Below are 21,893 nucleotides of genomic sequence, written 5' to 3'. Positions count from 1 at the left end.
ACGTCCTTACTGTCTAATAGTGGATAAAATGGAAGATGTTGGTGGGGTCCAGAACGAACTGTGTTTCTGATCTCTAACCTTATTTTTGGAAAGCACTGAGAAAGACTAGATCCTCTGATTTATGTGGCATTGGATCATTATTTTAAGATGGTCACTATGAATGAGGAGACAGGTTAGGAAAAATGTCTATTCAGAGTTGTTGGGGCATGGAATGCATTGTCACAGGGAGTGGTTGAAGTAGATGTTATTGTCCTTTAAAGGGGAAAAAAGGATGGTTGTTTCAGACAGGGCTCTGGAATGAGCAGGACACTGCAATTAGTGTTGGTTGCTCCAGAAAACAGCTAGTGATTTGGAGAAATCATCAATTTACAAGCTTGTCATCATTACAAGCTCCATTTTAGTTTATCGTTTACAGGTGCGAACCTTTCGATTCAGTTACTGTTGTTCCATTGCGGACTGTACAAGGATGTTTCATTTTCAGTCCAAGCCCATGGGGTACCACTGTTTCTTTGGGTTCACTTTTACTCACTGCATTGTTCTTCACTCTGTCATTTGCAGCTGTAAGCCATTTTTAGTTAATCCAGTTTGTGCTTCATTTGGACTGTTGAAAATAATTGAGCTACCTGCATGGCTTTTTAATCTTTCACCGTTTCCAATGACCTTCCGACAGATCACCTGTGGTAGCTTTGCTATAATTGAATCTTTCTAAATCTGCCCCTGGTTTACAAGAAACAAAGGGTAGGCATGTCCACTACAGAACTTGCAACCAGCATACTCTGAACTAAATGTGTGTTCTGATATACCCACACATATAATAATGCACATGGTGGCATATGCGTGCTTTCATTCCCAGTGTTTTTCCAAATGAACTGTCTTGTATTGAGATCCTTCACATAAAACAAAGAACTATTGACTAGAATATATAGTAGACAAGCTGTCCTATGGGCAGGAAAGATAAGAGGAACCAAGCGGAAAGGAACCATTTTGGGGTTGGTTGATTTTACAGAGACTTTAAAGATCCAGAATGATAGTGTAGTGTTGGGTGCTCTGAGGTACAGACGAAACAACACGGTTGCGATTGGTACAACACAGTTTTATTCCAACTAGTTATTTACACTTCTGTCTTGGTACTCAGCACGTGGTGACTCTGTGAGTGTCTTGTTAATGAGGTCCTGGCCTTGTCCTGTCTCCAGATGGACCTGCCACCAGGTGTCGTGTTTCTTGTCTTATACTGTGTCTGCTCTTGTCTGTGATTGGCTGTCGTGTTATGTGTGCTAATTGGTCTGTTGGTCTGTCTATCATGATGTGTGTGTTGTGATGTGTGTTTGAATATCATGACATCCCCCTTTTTTACAAGACTATGTGCCTACGCGGTTATAAATATGAATGTGTCCTGAGTGCAGCTAAAGGTGTGTGTGCGTGATATTTACAGCATGTACATGTGGCTTAACTATATACAAGGGGCGATATCAGGTGTGGCATGCTAACGAGGTTGTACCATAACAAAAGAAGAAGAACGTTGAAATGTGGTCCGATCAAACGAGACCTGGAACGATAAAACAGTGACATGTTACAATACAGTAGTTGCTAAAACTTGACGTGTGAACAGTCTCATAAGTCCAGTCTAGGAGGTGGGCGACAAATTCGGGTTGACCGTCAGGGTGGCACTCCATTCATTGGCTGGATTGATGGTGTTGACCCGGTTCACGTCAATGACCGCAACCCGGAAGGCGTCTTGGTCATCTGTGTCGTCGGTTTGGATGTCCTGATGTGGAGGCTGGATGGTCCGCACGTGTCTGTGAGGTTGTCGGAGATGTGGAAGATCCACAGGGTGAGCCGCTCGACAATAGGCAGCGTAGTGGCCCATCTTGCCACAGCGTAGGCATTGTCGGGTTTTTGCAGGACATTGCCCTTTTAAATGTGCAGCTCCACAGTTGCCGCACGTCATGACGTCATGGCGTTCGTTATGCCGCTGCGCATGCGCAGTTCGGTCTTGCGTCGGGCGCGCCTGCGCAGTGCGACCCTCAATGTTGCATTGGTTTTGGCGCGCACAAACGCGGGAGGCCTCAAAAAGCGCGCGAAACGGCCCCCCTCGTCCGGGCTGCGGGCCGGGAGAAACTCGATTGCCTGGATGCGCTCGGCCTCGTGGACGGCCTGGCTTGCCGATTCGATCACTTGGGACCCCCTCTGTGCCGATTCGGTCGCCTGAAATTGGGCATAGCGGCTGGTCGCATTTTCATGCAGGACACAGGCTTCCACTGCAGATGCTAAGGTCAGGCCTTTAATTTTTACAAGCTGCTGGCGTAGGTCACTGGAGTCAACGCCAAAAACGATCTGGTCCTGGATCATGGACTCTGAGGTGGTGCCGTAACCACAGGACTGCGCGAGTATGCGGAGGTGCGTCAGGAAGGGCTGAAAGAGCTCGTCCTTACCTTGTAGGCGTTGCTGAACGATATACCTCTCAAAGCTTTCATTGACCTCAACGTTGAAGTGCTGGTCGAGCTTGAGGAGGACCGTGTCATATTTGGATTTGTTCTCGCCTTCCGCGAACACCAAGGAGTTGTATACATCGATGGCGTGCTGACCTGCGGTAGTGAGGAGCATGGCAATCTTTGTTTCGTCCGAGGCGTCCCTGTTTTTCGTTGGCTCGCATGAACAGTTCGAATCGCTGCTTGAAGAGCTTCCAATTTGTGCCCAGGTTCCCAGCGACTTGCAACGGCTGCGGTTTGTTGTGAGTGTCCATGGCTCAGGATGGCAGATTTGCCGGTAAGTATCGATTTACTCACTGGTACCATGTGGTGTTGGGTGCTCTGAGGTACAGACGAACCAACACGGTTGCGATTGGTACAACGCAGTTTTATTCCAACTAGTTATTTACACTTCTGTCTTGGTACTCAGCACGTGGTGACAGTGTGAGTGTCTTGTTAATGAGGTCCTGGCCTTGTCCTGTCTCCAGATGGACTGGCCACCAGGTGTCGTGTTTCTTGTCTTATACTGTGTCTGCTCTTGTCTGTGATTGGCTGTCGTGTTATGTGTGCTAATTGGTCTGTTGGTCTGTCTATCATGATGTGTGTGTTGTGATGTGTGTTTGAATATCATGACAGATAGCAAAGGCAACTGTTTGGGGAGAGAATTCCAGAAGGAAGGATCAGCAATGGCAGTGACAAATAAATTGGTATTAGAGATATGGAAATATAGTGGTTAGGGAGAATGATTTGAATAGTGCATGTGGTGTTCTTTGTGATTCTGTTACCAGGATGGATGTTGTAGTGTTCACAAAGACCACAGAAGTTAAGTTCATTTCCAAAGCTAACTTTTATTTACACTACTTATTAAAGCTCAGCCACTTACTCCTATAGTGTACAATAATCTAGTAATCTACACTTTACTACCACTAGTCTCTACACTCTATCTATAACTGTACTCTACATATTGTGACTGCTCCTCCCCAGCCTTCTCCAGCCTTCTCCCAGAAGCCTGTGACTCTGTACTTTATATAGTTCTGCATCTAGCTCCATCTAGGGGCTGGTTTAGCACACTGGGCTAAATCGCTGGCTTTTACATCAGACCAAGGCAGGCCAGCAGCACGGTTCAATTCCCGTACCAGCCTCCCTGAACAGGCGCCGGAATGTGGCGACTAGGGGCTTTTCACAGTAACTTCATTTGAAGCCTACTTGTGACAATAAGCGATTTTCATTTCATTTCATGTCACTGTGCAGAGGTAGGCTACAGAGGGATTTGATGCTTTGATTCATGTATAAAGTGCCAGGAGTGCTGGGTAGGACCAAAATGTGAACTTCTAAGAGTTGGGAGTTTAACTTGAGGCTTATTGTAGAAATCAGTTCTTAGGGTGATAACATTATGGGTTAGGATTTCAGCAGCATTGAAGGAGGAGATCGTATTTCCAGAGGGGACTGAAAACATTCTTGGCAAAGGCCTGGAAATGGGACATAATCTTGGCTCAATGTCGAAATGGCTGTCAATGTTGTTTAGCCCAAACATTGATTTTGCAGGATCAATTGATAATCTAGGGGAAATAGCATGAACATCAGATTGACTTTCTCTCATGGTGGTGTTTCTTCTGATCCACTGAAATTTCTGAAAACTTATTGAACCTGAAATGTGCTGCTGGCTTTTTTTTCCTACAGATTGTGCAAGCTTTGCAGTTTTGTATTCCACATGGGTGCAAACTGTGGAGCTTCCAGAGCAGCTTTGAGAATTTAATTCCAGGCTCCCATTAGGTGCATTTATTCACTGCTGCTAATTTAGGATTTTTCGAACACTTGAGAAGAGCCCCTTGAAATTCAACACTGTTCAGACAGCATCTATGGGCATAAACAGGGTTTAACATTTCAGGTCAATGACCTCGCATCAATCGTAAAAGTGGAAACCGAACCGGGTCATGTTGCTGTGGGTTTTTTGGATCAGAAAGGGCACAAGGTTATAGTTCGGACACCTCTAATTTAAACTGTTCTTTCTTTGTGAAGAAACCACTTGTGGCAATGCAGCACACTTATACCAGAGTTGTTCAAACACTGCGGACGTGAAAGGAATCCTGGCTTGTAATTACTGTGACCCAAATTGTCACATTGATGTTTTTTTTTAAATTTAGAGTACCCAATACGTTTTTTCCAATTAAGGGGCAATTTAGCATGGCCAATCGACCTAGCCTGCACATCTTTGGGTTGTGGGGGCGAAACCCACGCAAACACGGGGAGAATGTTCAAACTCCACATGGACAGTGACCCAGAGCCGGGATCGAATCTGGGACCTCAGCGCCGTAAGGCAGCAGTGCTAACCACTGCGCCACCTTGCTGCCCTCCATTGATTTTTTTTTTAACAAACGTTATTTCAGAGCAAATGGAATTGTACATTCCTTTTCCTGTTGGCCTTCACTGTGTATTGAGGGGAGTGTGCATAAAGAAAACCGATAACTGAACTGCATCCAACAAAAAATATTTGTGCAGGGGTTGTTGGACTGTGACACTGTACAGTAGCAATTCAAACAATGAACTGTCTTAAATTTGTGTAATTTCTATTGGGCCAAGCCAGTCACTGTGAACAATCTATTTACTCAAGCTATTTCCTGATCTCTTCCTAGTCTGGAGTCCTTAGTTCATTTCATGCAAGCTGTCAGAATAATGTTTGACTCCCACCCACCTGCAGCATGTTGCAGAGTTCAATCTCCCAGAGACAGGAATGACAGTGAAGATGATTTAGGGAGCATTGCAGGATGATCCTCAGTGATTTTTCATGGATTTGTTCATCAAAACAGGCCAACTTCTGCCACCAACTCTGCTTATAGATTTTGATATAGGCGTGTACACATTTCATTAGTTGGATGAATGTGATGCAGGGTGGAAGGGTTACTGTTGTTTTGTCAATTTGCAACATCCTCTTATTTTTATGATTCGATTGTTCAGAATTATAGAGCCATTTACTTACTATAGCTTAACATTTATTAATTTTACTTACAGAAAAGCTGTACAACTCGACAGGCCCTGATTTACGAAGATCACTTTTCTCTCTGAAACAGCTATTCCAGGTACTGTAACGGTCCAATACTTGAAATAAATCTACCTATTTGTTCATATTTACTTGGAAATTGATAGTCTTTTATATTTGTGTAATTTCTATTGGGTCTAGCCAGTCATTGTGAACGAATAATTCTATTTACTCAAGCTATTTCCTGATCTCTTTTTTCCCATTCCCTTTTTTCGTATTCATTCATGGGAAATGGGTGTTGCTCGTGAGGCCAGCATTTTTTTCCCTCATCCCTAATTGCTCTTGAGAAGCTGTTGGTGAGCCACTGGATTTAACGTGGTGTGAGTGGTCCAGCAGTGCTGTTAGGGAGGGAGTTCCAGGATTTTGAGGTAGCAATGATGGGAACTGTGATTATTTTCAGGTCAGGATGGTTTATCATTTGCAAGTGGTGGTGTTCCCATGTGCCTGCTGCCCTTGTCTTTCTGGGTGGTAGATGTCCCAGGTTTGGGGAAGTGCTGTTGAAAAAGCCTGTGTGCATATTCTAGATGGTACACAGTGCAGAACATAGTGTGCCTGTGGTGAATGGATTGAATGTTTAAGTTGGTGGGTGGGGTATCAAATCAAGCAGCCTATTTGTCCTGGACATTGTTGAGCTTATGAAGCGCAGTTGGAATTGCGTTCATCCAGCCAAGTGGAGAGTATTCCGTTATAGATGGTGGAAAGACAGGAGGTGAGCTACTTGTCAAGGAGCCTCTGACTTGCTCTTGTAGCCACAGTATTTATGTTACTGGCCCAGTTAAGTTTCTGGTCAATGGATACACTCTGGATGTTGAAGATGGAGGATCTGGTGATGGTAATACCATTGAATGTCCTTTAAAAAATACATTTAAAGTACCCAATTCGTTTTTTTTTTCAATTTAAGGGGCAATTTAACGTGACCAATCCACCTACCCTGCACATCTTTGGGTTGCCCTGCACATCTTTGGGTTGTGGGGGTGAGACCCACGCAGACAATGGGAGAATGTGCAAACTCCACATGGACAGTGACCTGGGGCCGGGATCGAACCCAGGTCCTCGGCGCAGAGAGGCAGCATTGCTAACCACTGCACCACCGTGTCGCCGCCATTGAATGTCGGGAGGCGATGAGTAGATACTCTTGCTGGAGATGGTTAAGGCTTGATACTTGTGTGGTGCAAATGTCAGTTGCCAGTTATCAACCCAAACATGAATGTTGTCCAGGTCTTGTTGCATGTGGGCACAGACTGTTCAGATTGAATTTGGATATTGATGTAATTTCTTCCTTAACCCCTGACTCTGGAATGAATTGAATAGCTTCACAATCCAGTGTGTGGAGAAGTTTCTCTTGTTCTCTGTTCTAACTTGCATTTAATCTAGTACCTGTGGCTCCCCATTCTATACCCTTCAATTGTTAGAAGCCACTGTAGGGACTCTATGGTTGTGCGTCTCAAACTAGCTTTCCATTTTATTATTTGTTATTTCTCCGCTCTCTTTATTACTCAGCTGCACTGTTCTTTTCTCGGGAAGAATGCGGAGCAAATCAGGTGCTGGGGAATCAAAACGTTATAAGTAAAAATGCATCAAAAATCTCCTGATGATGAAGCAGAATTCCACTGTGAGAATTTGCGCATTTTTGGCCTTCACTAAATGAAAAGAAGGATGAATTATCATTGACACCACCTCCCCTCTCTTTTGCCCAGCTGGCTGCTACAGCCCAGCTATGCAGAGCAGCATAGACAGCTGGACGTATGCAAAGATCCATCCCTTTTGGCAGAGCGTGTGGTGCACAATTTAGAACTAATTACCTAACACGCTGTGTTACATAGCTCTCTGAATGGAACACTATGTTCCCTGCTTGTCACAATCAAATCAGAATCAGTAAGCTGCCAGGGGGAGCTCCCCGTGTTCTCCCCCAAATATGGATATACATTCTGGAACTTCCTCCTATAACTAGTTGCCCCAACTCTAGGTGGGGTCAGTTTGGAATTTGTATGAGAAATAGTGTATTCGTTGAAGCTGATCCCAGAGCCACTTTCTAAAGTTGGTCTCCCAGCCAATTCTACAACAGATGACCACTACTATCACCTGTTACGTTGAGGAATAGGGGGATACATGTCAAACAGCTTACATTAATAAAACTATAGATGTGCAATGTATGATGATAAGTAGATTGTCATCTGTAAGTAAATAATAATATATGTATAACTGCGGTAATTCCAGCATCCGACCACCAGGTAGTGTGAGTACGCAGACACGTGACCCAAACAGACCATGTTAGTAAGGTGTTTATGGCAGTCGGATATTAGAGTAGCTCTGTAGTATCCCCGTATAAGTTAGTGTTAGACCATTATTTCCAACTGTATTAAACTTAGACATTTTGATAATTTGTTAGTGTAGTGTTAGTAATAAATAACTTTGTTTATGAAACATGTCCTTTGTTCACACTACAATATCAGGATTCAACATCAGCCCAATCAAAGCACATTACACAATGAGGTCAACACGACATTCAGCCAATAGGTAGAGTTGTCACTAGCTGGAGCAAGTCATTAGGGATCACTCCCAAAGTATTCTTAAGTATCCAGTAGATGGATGTCATACAAGATGTACATTGCCTATTGTGAATGCAGCATTCAATAGCACTATGGTTAGAGCACGATTACAGTAAGAAAGAAAATAACATTGCCTCTTAATATCTGTGTAAATCTCAATGCCTAAACCAGACTCCTGAAATGGCTTAAAATTGAACAAGACTAAATGTCAAATTGGTGTGGACAATATCACATTCCTAGGAGATCAGTTCTTTGCCCAAGGCGCTCAGACTGGTCAACGTAATATAAAGGCAATCTTGCAGATGCCACGCCCCAATGCTTATGCATATCATCACATCCCCTTTTTTTGGAAATGTAGTTATTTAAATTCATTGCTTAATTTTTACAATTCAATGTGATATGCATGCATTTTTATAACATTCAACTATTACAGTCTATCACAAATTCAGTCTCTCAGGTTTACGTTGTTGCCTTGTAGATCATCTGAGTGGCTGCTGAATTTGTGTAGTTACTTCATCTTCCTTTGTGGTTGTGGATGTTGCTTGTTGTTCTTCTTGTATTGTTGTGTCTTTGTCTTGTTGTTATGGCTCTGTATGCTGCACTGTATCTCCTTCAGCTGTCTTAGGACTGCTACCGACTTCTTCTTGCGGTTGCATTACAAAAGATTGCTGAACTTTCAGCAGAGCTCTGCTGTTTCTCCTTAAGACTACGTCATCAACCGTGATGTTGAGATATGAAATTGGACCTGCTTGCCGCCGCACCTTCACATACTTTGACCATCCATTTCTTTTGGAATCTTCCAGTCTGACTGTCATCTGGCTGCGATGGTTGGAGTCTTCTTGCAGAATTATCGTCAAATCTCTTTGTGCATTTATCTTCAAATCTCCTTTGCCTCCTTTTTTGAAAGATCGGTTTCCTCCCTAAACTTGGAGTAACGGACTCTTTCGGCATTTTGAACTGAAGCTTCCTGCACTGTGAGCAGTTTTTTACTATTGCTTCAATATCCCAGTTGATGCCCAGGCCAATAGATTATGTCTTCGGCTCTTTTCTTGCACTTTTTTCTTCCCGTGTGCACTTCGTGGATTTTGCTAAGAATCACCGACCTTAATGAGTGCAGAATTATAATTCTTTGTTTTCAAAGCAAAAATCCATTTTCGTCACTTAACTTTGCTCTTACATTATAGAAACTTGAGCAGGAACCTTCAGGCCATCCCTAGTGGAGATATGTCATCACCTTTTGCAAGACTGTGTCTTTGGTGGTTTCTTCCTTTATGAACCTTGACTTAGCATCAGTTACCGGCAGAGACTCAGTGACAAGGTTCACATGGACTTGTATGTCCTCATCCAACTGGTGTGACTCTTTTATGCCTGTGGCTCTCGATAGTGTATCAGCAACAATGAGATTCTTTCACGGTTTGTAAACCAGCTCAAAGTCATACTGTTGCAGCTTCATGATCATTCGCTGAATTCTCGGGGACATCTCATTAAGATTTTTAAAAATTGTAGCGACTGTGGTCAGTTTCCACCACAAACGTTGGAAGACCATATACAAAGTCATGGAACTTAATCAGACCATTGATCAGACCGAGGCATTCCTTTCAATTTGCACATACCTGCGTTCTGTATCTGACATTGATCTGGATGCATGTGCTACTGGAAGCCAGTTTCCATCCAGATCTTGTTGTAGAAGGACCACTCTCAAACCATCCTTTGATGCGTCTGTCGAAATTTTTGTATTTTTCGCTGGGTCAAAAAATGTCAGGACTGGTGCTGTTGTCAATGATACTTGCAATGCTTGTCATTCCTGCTCATGGCTAGTAGACCATTGGAATAGTGCATCTTTCTTGATCGTTTCACTGAGATGTGCAGTTTTAGCTGCAAGATTGGGAATGAATTTTCCAACAAAATTTATCATTCCTAACATTCTTAATATACCTTTTTTGTCATTGGAACATGGCATCTGCAAGATTGCCTTTATATTACCTTGATCAGGCTGAATGCCTTGTGCAGAGAACTTATCTCCTAGGAAGGTGATATTGTCCACACCAATTTGACATTTCGTCTTGTTCAATTTTAAGTCATTTCAGGACCCTGAGAAACCTTTTGTCATGTTCTTGCCATGTTGGTCCTCAGATGATTATGTCATCTACATAAACTCAGACACCTGGAATCCTTTTAACTATGTGCTCCTTGGCACGATGGAAAATTTCTGAAGCAGAAATTATGTCAAATGGCAACCTTAAGAAGCAATATCTGCCGAAAGGTGTGTAGAACGTACATAGCTTTGTGCTTTCTATGTCTAATTTAAGCTGCCAAGAGCCTTGTGACATGTCTAACTTGCTGAAACAAATTGCTCCTTCCATCTCGTATGTTACTTCCTCCCTTTTTGGTATCTGATAATGCTCTCTTTAAAAAAAAATATTTATTCAAGTTTTTCAACAAATTTTCAACAAAGCCCCCCCCCCCCAACAAAAAGAAAGCAACAAGAACACAACAAGTAGAAATTATACATTGGATTTCCCCCATATACAGTAACCTCCCATGTAACAGTAAAAAGCACAAATAGGGGAAAAACCCCCACCTTCACCCAAACGCCACCCCAAGAGAAACCCCCCCCCCCCCCCGCCCCTGGGCTGCTGCTGCTGCTGGCCTCCTCCTAACGCTCCGCAAGATAGTCTAGGAACGGTTGCCACCGCCTGAGGAACCCTTTCACAGACCCTCGCAAGGCAAACTTTATCCTCTCCAGCTTGATGAACCCTGCCATGTCATTGATCCAAGCTTCCACACTAGGGGGCTTTGCATCCTTCAATAGAAGCAAAATCCTCCGCCGGGCTACCAGGGACGCAAAGGCCAGAATACCGGCCTCTTTCGGCTCTTGCACTCCCGGCTTGTCCGATACCCCAAATAATGCTAATCCCCAGCTCGGCTTGACCCGGGTGTTCACCACCTTGGACATACTCCTCGCAAAACCCCTCCAAAACCCATCCAGTGCTGGGCACGGCCAGAACATATGGACGTGATTTGCCGGGCTCCCTGAGCACCTCCCACATCTGTCCTCCACTCCAAAGAACCTACTCAACCTCACCCCTGTCATATGCGCTCTGTGAGAAACCTTGAACTGTATTAGGCTGAGCCTGGCACAAGAGGAGGAAGAATTTTTTTTTTTATTAAATATTTTATTGAAAATTTTTGGTCAACCAACACAGTACATTGTGCATCCTTTACACAATATTATAACAACACAAATAACAATGACCTATTTTATAAACAAAAAATGAATAAATAATAAATAACAAAAATGAAAACTAGCCCTAATTGGCAACTGCCTTGTCACAAGTAACACTCTCCAAAAATATAATTTAACAGTCCAATATATAATTATCTGTAGCAACGACCTATACATATTATACAGTATATATTAACAACCCTGAGAGTCCTTCTGGTGCCTCCCCCCCCCGATCCTGGGCTGCTGCTGCTGCCTTCATTTTACCATTCCGTCTATCTTTCTGCAAGGTATTCGACGAACGGTTGCCACCGCCTGGTGAACCCTTGAGCCGACCCCCTTAGGACGAACTTAATCCGCTCTAGCTTTATAAACCCCGCCATGTCATTTATCCAGGTCTCCACCCCCGGGGGCTTGGCTTCTTTCCACATTAGCAATATCCTGCGCCGGGCTACTAGGGACGCAAAGGCCAAAACATCGGCCTCTCTCGCCTCCTGCACTCCCGGCTCTTGTGCAACCCCAAATATAGCCAACCCCCAGCTTGGTGCGACCCGGACTCCTACTACTTTTGAAAGCACCTTTGTCACCCCCATCCAAAACCTCTGTAGTGCCGGGCATGACCAAAACATATGGGTATGATTCGCTGGGCTTCTCGAGCACCTCGCACACCTATCCTCCACCCCAAAAAATTTACTGAGCCGTGCTCCAGTCATATGTGCCCTGTGTAATACCTTAAACTGAATCAGGCTTAGCCTGGCACACGAGGACGACGAGTTTACCCTGCTTAGGGCATCTGCCCACAGCCCCTCCTCGATCTCCTCCCCCAGCTCTTCTTCTCCCCTTCGTCCCTCATTTCCCTATATATATCTGACACCTTACCATCCCCCACCCATGTCTTTGAGATCACTCTGTCTAGAGGAGGAAGAATTAACCCTACTCAGGGCATCAGCCCACAGACCCTCATCTATCTCCTCCCGAAGCTCCTCCTCCCACTTGCCCTTTAACTCCTCCACCAAGGCCTCCTCCTCTTCCTGCAACTCCTGATAAATCACCAAAACCTTGCCTTCTCCAACCCATACACCCGAAATCAGCCTGTCCTGAATCCTACGTGCCGGAAGCAGCGGGAATTCCCTCACCTGCCGCCTCACAAACGCCCTCACTTGCATGTACCTGAAAGCGTTTCCTGGGGGTAGCCCAAACTTCTCCTCTAGCGCCCCTAGGCTCGTGCCCACACAGGACCCTCTCCCTCCATTACCGACTTACGGATCATCCCACCTTTTAAAATCCTCCTCCATCTGCTCCACCAACCGCGTCAAATTAAGCTTGTGCAGGGCCCCCCAACTCCTAGCTACTTGGATCCCCAGTTCCGAAAGCTCCTTTCTGCCCTCTTCAGCCGTAACTCGTCTATCCCCCTTCCCTGGCCCCCTGAGTGAACCACAAAGAGCTCACTCTTCCCTACGTTGAGGTTATACCCCGAAAAGTCCCCAAACTCCCTTAGTATCCGCATGACCTCCGCCATCCCCTCCACTGGATCTGCCACAAAACGCAAAAGATCGTCAGCATACAACGACACCCGGTGTTCCTCTCCCCCCGCCCCCCCGTACCAGTCCCCTCCATTTCCTGGACTCCCTCAGTGCCATGGCCAGCGGCTCAATTGCCAGTGCAAACAACAAGGTGGATAAGTGTCTCGTCCCCCGGTACAGCTGAAAGTACTCTGACCTCTGCCGGTTCGTAGCCACACTCGCCACCTGGGCTCTATATAGCAGTCTGACCCACCTGATGAACCCCTCCCCGAACCCAAACCTCCGTAACACTTCCCAAAGATACTCCCACTCCACCCGATCAAAGGCCTTCTCCGCGTCCATAGCTGATACTACCTCCGCTTCCCCCTCCACCGAGGGCATCATAATCACATTGAGGAGCCTCCGCACATTTGCATTTAACTGCCTACTCTTCACAAATCCTGTCTGGTCCTCATGAATCACCCCCGGGACACAATCCTCAATTCTCGTAGCCAGCACCTTCGCCAGTAACTTATCGTCAACATTGAGGAGCGAGATCGTCTATACGACCCACATTGCAATGAATCCTTGTCCCACTTCAAGATCAAAGAAATCAGCGCCCTGGACATTGAGGTTCCCTCCTCCCTCGCCTTATTAAAAGTCCTCACTAGCAACGGGCCCAGCAGGTCCACGTATTTCCTGTAAAATTCAACCGGGAACCCATCCGGCCCCGGGGCCTTCCCCACCTGCATGTTCCCCAATTCTTTAACCAGCTCCTACAGCCTAATCGGCGCCCCCAAACCAGTCACCTTCTCCTCCTCCACCCTCGGGAACCTCAACTGATCTAGGAATCGTCACATCCCCTCCTCCCCTGCTGGGGGCTCAGACCTGTACAGATCCCCATAGAAGTCCCTAAATATCTTGTTTATTATCACTGCACTCCGCACCGCATTCCCCGCTCTATCCTTAAACTCCACCAATCTCCCTCGCTGCCTCCCTCTTACGAAGCTGATGTGCCACCATCCGACTCGCCTTCTCCCCATACTCGTATGTCACCCCCTGCGCTTTCGTCCACTGTGCCTCTGCATTCCCCGTGGTCAACAGGTTGAATTCCGTCTGGAGGTTCCGTCGCTTCCTAAGTAGCCCCTCCTCGGGGGCCTCTGCATACCTCCTGTCCACCCTTAAAATCTCCCCCATCAACCTCTCCCTCCCCTCTCTCTTCTCCCTATGGGCCCTAATGGAGATAAGCTCTCCCCTGACCACCGCCTTCAACGCCTCCCAGACTACCCCCACCTGCACCTCCCTGTTGTCGTTGGCCTCCAAATATCTTTCAATACACCCCCGCACCTGCCCGCACACCCCCTCATCCGCCAACAGTCCCACATCGAGGCGCCACAGCGGGCGCTGGTCCCTCTCCTCCCCCAACTCCAGCTCCACCCAATACGGGGCGTGGTCCGAGATGGCTCTGGCCGAATGTTCCGTTCCCTCCACTTTCGGGATTAGCGCCCTACTCAAAATGAAAAAATCTATCTGGGAGTAGGCTCTATGGATGTGGGAAAAGAAGGAAAATTCCCTGGCCTGCGGCCTAGCAAACCTCCGTGGATCCCTGAGCACCCTGGCCGCAGCAGGCCTCTTACCCGTCCTGGACCTAGAACGGTCCAGTGCTGGGTCCAGCACCGTGTTAAAGTGCCCCCCCCCCCCCCCCCCCATTATAAAGCTTCCTACCTCCAGATCCGGAATCCGACCCATCATGCGTTTCATAAATCCGGCATCATCCTAATTTGGGGCATATGCGTTCACCAGCACCACCCGCACCCCTTGCAACCTACCACTCACCATCACATATCGACCTCTATTATCCGCTACAATATTCAGTGCCTCGAACGTCACCCGCTTCCCCACCAGTATTGCAACCCCTCTGTTCTTCGCATCCAGCCCTGAATGAAAAACCTGCCCTACCCATCCCTTTCTCAGCCTGATCTGATCTGCCACCTTCAGATGTGTCTCTTGGAGCATAACCACGTCTGCCTTCAGTCCCTTTAAGTGCGTGAACACCCGGGCCCTCTTGACCGGCCCATTCAGGCCCCTCACATTCCAAGTTATCAGCTGGATCAGGGGGCTACTCCCCCCCCCCCCCCCCCCGTCTAGCCATCTCTTTTTCTAGGCCAGCCACGTGCCCGCGCCTCCCGCACTCTCCAGTCCTCCAGGTGGAGGACCCCCGCCCCAACCACCTCTCCTACTTCCAGCTCACCCCTCCCCTCGCTAGATCCTCATCTAGCCATTTTGCTCCCCCCATGACACTCCCGTAAGTCAGCTGACTCCTGCTGACCCCGGCCTCTCCCGCCATTCCATCGACTCCCCAGTGTGAGAATCCCCCCACCCCTTGGCAGTCAGTGTGCGCTCCTCTCCAGCACGGCCCTTCCCTCGGCCCCGCCCCCATCCTTTCCTAGCACGGGAAAAAGCCCGCGCTTTCCGTTTGAGCTGGCCCCGCCCCCTCAGGCGCAGCTCCTTTTTGTGGCCTTACCCCAACTCCCCATCACCGGGCCTCCACCCCCCCTCTTCCTCCGCGGGGCCCTGCCCCTCCAACACCAACGCCCACACTCTCCCACAGCCCCCACATCAAATCCATTCACCCATCCCCACCCAGCATCAAAACAAAAAGAACATTCCCCAAACGCAGTAAACACAGTAAACATCCCCCCACGACAAACCCTCAGTTTGAGTCCAACTTTTCAGCCTGGATAAAGTTCCATGCCTCCTCAGGCGTTTCAAAATAGTGGTGCCGATCTTGGAACGTGACCCACAATCGCACTGGCTGCAACTTCACCCCCTTCTGATGGAGAACCACCTTAGCCCGGTTAAAACCAGCTCTCTTCTTCGCCAACTCCGCACTCCAGTCCTGGTAAATACAGATCTCCGTGTTCTCCCACCTGCTGCTCCGTTCTTTTTTGGCCCATCTCAGGACACACTCTCTGTCCATAAAGCGGTGGAACCTCACCACTACAGCCCTTGGCGGCTCGTTGACTTTGGGTCTCCTTGCCAGCACCCGATGAGCCCCATCCAGCTCCAGGGGCCTCTGGAAATCTCCCGCGCCCATCAGCGAATTGAGCATTGTGCTCATATATGCCCCGGCATCGGGCTCCTCCACTCCTTCAGGGAGACCCAGAATCCAAAGATTCTTCCTCCTCGACCTATTCTCCGGGTCCTCAAATTTTTCCTGCCACCTCTTGTGCAGCGCCTCATGCGGCTCCACCTTCACCGCCAGGCCCAAGATCTCGTTCTCGTTCTCCGAGGCTTTTTGCCGCACCTCCTGTATCGCCGCCCCTTGGGCCTTCTGAGTCTCCACAAGCTTCTCTATCGCCACGTTCATTGGCGCCAGCATTTCTGTCTTCAGCTCCGCAAAGCAGCGTTTAAGGAATTCCTGCTGCTCCTGCGACCACTGCGCCCATGCTGCTTGGTCTCCGCCCGCCGCCATCTTGCTTTTCCTCCCTCGCACTTTCCGCTGCACCAGGATCACCTTTTTGACCGCTCCACTCCTGGTCCAATCCATATAATGTCAGGGGAACCTTGCTGTCACCTTCCCACACTGGGAGCCGTCGAACAATTGCCGTTGGGGCCCCTCTGAGGAGCCCAAAAGTCCGTTCCTGGCGGGAGCTGCAGAACGTGCGACCTACCTAGGCATAGCCGCAACCAGAAATCCGATAATGCTCTCTTTTAATGCTGAGGTTCAGATCTTTAGGGTCCATACAGATTTGTAGGTCGCAATTTCACTTTTTGGCACAAACTATAGAGTTTACCAAGTCTGTAGGTTCTTCTATGCGCTTAATTATGCCATCTTTTCTAGCTTAGCCTTCGATTTGTCTTTTAATGGAGCTGGTACTTGTCTCGTTGAGTGTATTGCAGACTTTGTGTCCTCCTTACATTGGATTTTATACGTGTAAGATAAAGTGCCAAAGCCTTGAAATATTTAAAGAAATTTCTTCATTATGGAACCTACCGATACATGTTGTCTGGTCACAGTGCTGTCTGCTCAGTAAACCCGCTTAACTTTAATTTTTTTTTTAAAATTTAGAGTACCCAATTCATTTTTTCCAATTAAGGGGCAATTTAGCGTGGCCAATCCACCTAGCCTGCACATCTTTGGGTTGTGAGGGCGAAACCCACGCAAACACTAGGAGAATGTGCAAACTCCACATAGCAGTGACCCAGAGCCGGGATCGAACCTGGGACCTCGGCGCCGTGAGGCAGCAGGGCTAACCCACTGTGCCACCGTGCTGCTTTTAACCCTGCTTAACTAGCTGAAGTTCCTCACATGCTTCTACTAATAGTAGAGATTGGCGTTCCACCACTACAATGGAACGTTTTAACATGTAAACTCTGTTTTTCACATTTATTTCGAGCTCGCATACTCCTAACGTCGTAGTTTAATTTCTGTTGTAATCTCTGAATAATACCATTTTCTTTACTATTTGTGGTTTAATTCTCAGCTCTTTTAAATCTGGCAAATTGATAAGGTTAGCCCTCGCACCTGTGCCGAGTTTGAAGCTTATTCGTGTGTCATTAATTATTAATGGAACTGTCCATTTGTCGTTTGGAGTATTTGCATTTAATTTACAATTGCTGCAAATTATAAAGAAAGCATTCTCATTTGACAAGACTTGACTATCCTTGTCTTCACTAGAAATCATGTCGACAAATAACATGTCTTCTAGGCACACTTCGTCAACTGTGTTGACAACTTTTGTTTCTGTTGCATTTTTTACCTACTGTAAATATGGCAGTCAGTGAGGTTGCCCTCCTTTCTTTCGATATTAATATTATATTGCTCCGAGTCGCCAGGTATCAAATGATACCACCACCAGGTTCAACTGGATATCGATCAAAGAGCCAAACACCAGTTAGTTAGTTCAAGATCAAGGGTACTTTATTTACACACGATTAGTCATGCAACATAAACAGTACTCGTTAAACTACACCTATCAACTATGACAACCTGTACTTAACTTCAGGTACCTGACTTAGAACATAGAACATAGAAAATACAGCACAGAACAGGCCCTTCGGCCCACGATGTTGTGCCGAACCTTTGTCCTAGATTAATCATAGATTATCATTGAATTTACAGTGCAGAAGGAGGCCATTCGGCCCCCTGAGTCTGCACCGGCTCTTGGAAAGAGCACCCCACCCACCCAACACTAAGGGCAATTTTGGACACTAAGGGCAATTTATCATGGCCGATCCACCTACCCTGCACATCTTTGGACTGTGGGAGGAAACCGGAGCACCCGGAGGAAACCCACGCAGACACGGGGAGGACGTGCAGACTCCGCACAGACAGTGACCCAAGCCGGAATCGAACCTGGGACCCTGGAGCTGTGAAGCGATTGTGCTATCCACAATGCTACCGTGCTGCCCTTAAAAACAAATAAATCTACACTATATCATTTTACCGTAATCCATGTAACTATCCAATAGCTGCTTGAAGGTCCCTAATGTTTCCGATTCAACTACTTCCACAGGCAGTGCATTCCATGCCCCCACTACTCTCTGGATAAAGAACCTACCTCTGATATCCCTCCTATATCTTCCACCTTTCACCTTAAATTTATGTCCCCTTGTAATGGTTTGTTCCACCCGGGGAAAAAGTCTCTGACTGTCTACTCTATCTATTCCCCTGATCATCTTATAAACCTCTATCAAGTCACCCCTCGTCCTTCTCCGTTCTAATGAGAAAAGGCCTAGCACCCTCAACCTTTCCTCGTAAGACCTACTCTCCATTCCAGGTAACATCCTGGTAAATCTTCTTTGCACCTTTTCCAAAGCTTCCACATCCTTCCTAAAATGAGGTGACCAGAACTGTACACAGTACTCCAAATGTGGCCTTACCAAAGTTTTGTACAGCTGCATCATCACCTCACGGCTCTTAAATTCAATCCCTCTGTTAATGAACGCGAGCACACCATAGGCCTTCTTCACAGCTCTATCCACTTGAGTGGCAACTTTCAAAGATGTATGAACATAGACCCCAAGATCTCTCTGCTCCTCCACATTGCCAAGAACTCTACCGTTAACCCTGTATTCCGCATTCATATTTGTCCTTCCAAAATGGACAACCTCACGCTTTTCAGGGTTAAACTCCATCTGCCACTTCTCAGCCCAGCTCTGCATCCTATCTATGTCTCTTTGCAGCCGACAACAGCCCTGCTTACTATCCACAACTCCACCAATCTTCGTATCGTCTGCAAATTTACTGACCCACCCTTCAACTCCCTCATCCAAGTCATTAATGAAAATCACAAACAGCAGAGGACCCAGAACTGATCCCTGCGGTACGCCACTGGTAACTGGGATCCAGGCTGAATATTTGCCATCCACCACCACTCTCTGACTTCTATCGGTTAGCCAGTTCGTTATCCAACTGGCCAAATTTCCCACTATCCCATGCCTCCTTACTTTCTGCAGAAGCCTACCATGGGGAACCTTATCAAATGCCTTACTAAAATCCATGTACACTACATCCACTGCTTTACCTTCATCCACATGTTTGGTCACCTCCTCAAAGAATTCAATAAGATTTGTAAGGCAAGACCTACCTCTCACAAATCCGTGCTGACTATCCCTAATCAAGCAGTGTCTTTCCAGATGCTCAGAAATCCTATCCTTCAGTACCCTTTCCATTACTTTGCCTACCACCGAAGTAAGACTAACTGGCCTGTAATTCCCAGGGTTATCCCTAGTCCCTTTTTTGAACAGGGGCACGACATTCGCCACTCTCCAATCCCCTGGTACCATCCCTGTTGACAGTGAGGACGAAAAGATCATTGCCAACGGCTCTGCAATTTCATCTCTTGCTTCCCATAGAATCCTTGGATATATCCCGTCAGGCCCGGGGGACTTGTCTATCCTCAAGTTTTTCAAAATGCCCAACACATCTTCCTTCCTAACAAGTATTTCCTCGAGCTTACCAGTCTGTTTCACACTGTCCTCTCCAACAATATCGCCCCTCTCATTTGTAAATACAGAAGAAAAGTACTCGTTCAAGACCTCTCCTATCTCTTCAGACTCAATACACAATCTCCCGCTACTGTCCTTGATCGGACCTACCCTCGCTCTAGTCATTCTCATATTTCTCACATATGTGTAAAAGGCCTTGGGGTTTTCCTTGATCCTACCCGCCAAAGATTGTTCATGCCCTCTCTTAGCTCTCCTAATCCCTTTCTTTAGTTCCCTCCTGGCTATCTTGTATCCCTCCAATGCCCTGTCTGAACCTTGTTTCCTCAGCCTTACATAAGTCTCCTTTTTCCTCTTAACAAGACATTCAACCTCTCTTGTCAACCATGGTTCCCTCACTCGACCATCTCTTCCCTGCCTGACAGGGACATACATATCAAGGACATGTAGTACCTGTTCCTTGAACAAGTTCCACATTTCACTTGTGCCCTTCCCTGACAGCCTATGTTCCCAACTTATGCACTTCAATTCTTGTCTGACAACATCGTATTTACCCTTCCCCCAATTGTAAACGTTGCCCTGTTGCACGCACCTATCCCTCTCCGTTACTAAAGTGAAAGCCACAGAATTGTGGTCACTATCTCCAAAATGCTCCCCCACTAACAAATCTATCACTTGCCCTGGTTCATTACCAAGTACTAAATCCAATATTGCCCCTCCTCTGGTCGGACAATCTACATACTGTGTTAGAAAAGCTTCCTGGACACACTGCACAAACACCACCCCATCCAAACTATTTGATCTAAAGAATTTCCACTCAATGTTTGGGAAGTTAAAGTCACCCATGACTACTACCCTGTGACTTCTGCACCTTTCCAAAATCTGTTTCCCAATCTGTTCCTCCACATCTCTGCTACAATTGGGGCGGCCTATAGAAAACTCCTAACAAGGTGACTGCTCCTTTCCTATTTCTGACTTCAACCCATACTACCTCATTAGGGTGATACTCCTCGAACTGCCTTTCTGCAGCTGTTATACTATCTCTAATTAACAATGCCACGCCCCCACCTCTTTTACCACCCTCCCTAATCTTATTGAAACATCTATAACCAGGGACCTCCAACAACCATTTCTGCCCCTCTTCTATCCAAGTTTCCGTGATGGCCACCACATCGTAGTCCCAAGTACCGATCCATGCCTTAAGTTCACCCACCTTATTCCTGATGCTTCTTGCGTTGAAGTATACACACTTCAACCCATCTCCGTGCCTGCAAGTACTCTCCTTTGTCAGTGTTCCCTTCCCCACTGCCTCATTACACGCTTTGGCGTCCTGAATATCGGCTACCTTAGTTGCTGGACTACAAATCCGGTTCCCATTCCCCTGCCAAATTAGTTTAAACCCTCCCGAAGAGTACTAGAAAACCTCCCTCCCAGGATATTGGTGCCCCTCTGGTTCAAATGCAACCCATCCTGCTTGTACAGGTCCCACCTTCCCCAGAATGCGCTCCAATTATCCAACAACTCTGTCTGTCCTGGCTTTTAACTTCCAGCCTAACTCCCTAAACTTGTTTATTACCTCCACACCCCTTTTCCTACCTATGTCGTTGGTACCAATGTGCACCACGACTTCTGGCTGCTCGCCCTCCCCCTTAAGGATCCTGAAGACACGATCCGAGACATCCCTGACCCTGGCACCCGGGAGGCAACATACCTTCCAGGAGTCTCGCTCGCGACCACAGAATCTCCTATCTATTCCCCTAACCATTGAATCTCCTACAACTATTGCTTTTCTATTCTCCCCCCTTCCCTTCTGAGCCCCAGAGCCAGACTCAGTGCCAGAGACCTGGCCGCTAGGACCTTCCCCCGGTAGGTCATCCCCCCCCAACAGCATCCAAAACGGTATACTTGTTTTGAAGGGGAATGGCCACGAGGGATCCCTGCATTGTCTGCCTGTTTGTTTGTTTTTTTCCCCCTGACGGTAACCCAGCTATTCTTGTCCTGTACCTTGGGTGTGGTTACCTCCCTGTAACTCTTCTCAATCACCCCCTCTGCCTCCCGGATGATCCAAAGTTCATCCATCTTCAGCTCCAGTTCCCTAACACGGTCTTTGAGGAGCTGAAGTTGGGTGCACTTCCCGCAGGTATAGTCAGCGGGGACACCGGT

General features: G+C 46.9%; 1 protein-coding gene across 6 annotated transcripts in view; it reads left to right on the top strand.

Annotated features, from left to right (window-relative positions):
* Window positions 1–21,893, top strand: part of fhod1 (formin homology 2 domain containing 1) — a 591,964-nt gene that overhangs the window by 236,492 nt on the left and 333,579 nt on the right. For all 6 annotated transcript variants that reach the window (XM_072518387.1, XM_072518386.1, XM_072518390.1 and 3 more), the window contains exon 4: window positions 5,478–5,545. In XM_072518387.1, the coding sequence (XP_072374488.1) occupies window positions 5,478–5,545 (68 nt within the window). The remainder of the gene's footprint in view (window positions 1–5,477; window positions 5,546–21,893) is intronic.

The sequence above is a fragment of the Scyliorhinus torazame genome, chromosome 10, assembly GCF_047496885.1.
Source record: "Scyliorhinus torazame isolate Kashiwa2021f chromosome 10, sScyTor2.1, whole genome shotgun sequence".
In the NCBI taxonomy this organism is placed as follows: domain Eukaryota; kingdom Metazoa; phylum Chordata; class Chondrichthyes; order Carcharhiniformes; family Scyliorhinidae; genus Scyliorhinus; species Scyliorhinus torazame.
The sequence above is the reverse complement of the archived record's forward strand: the minus strand, read 5'-3'. Positions and strand labels throughout refer to the sequence as shown.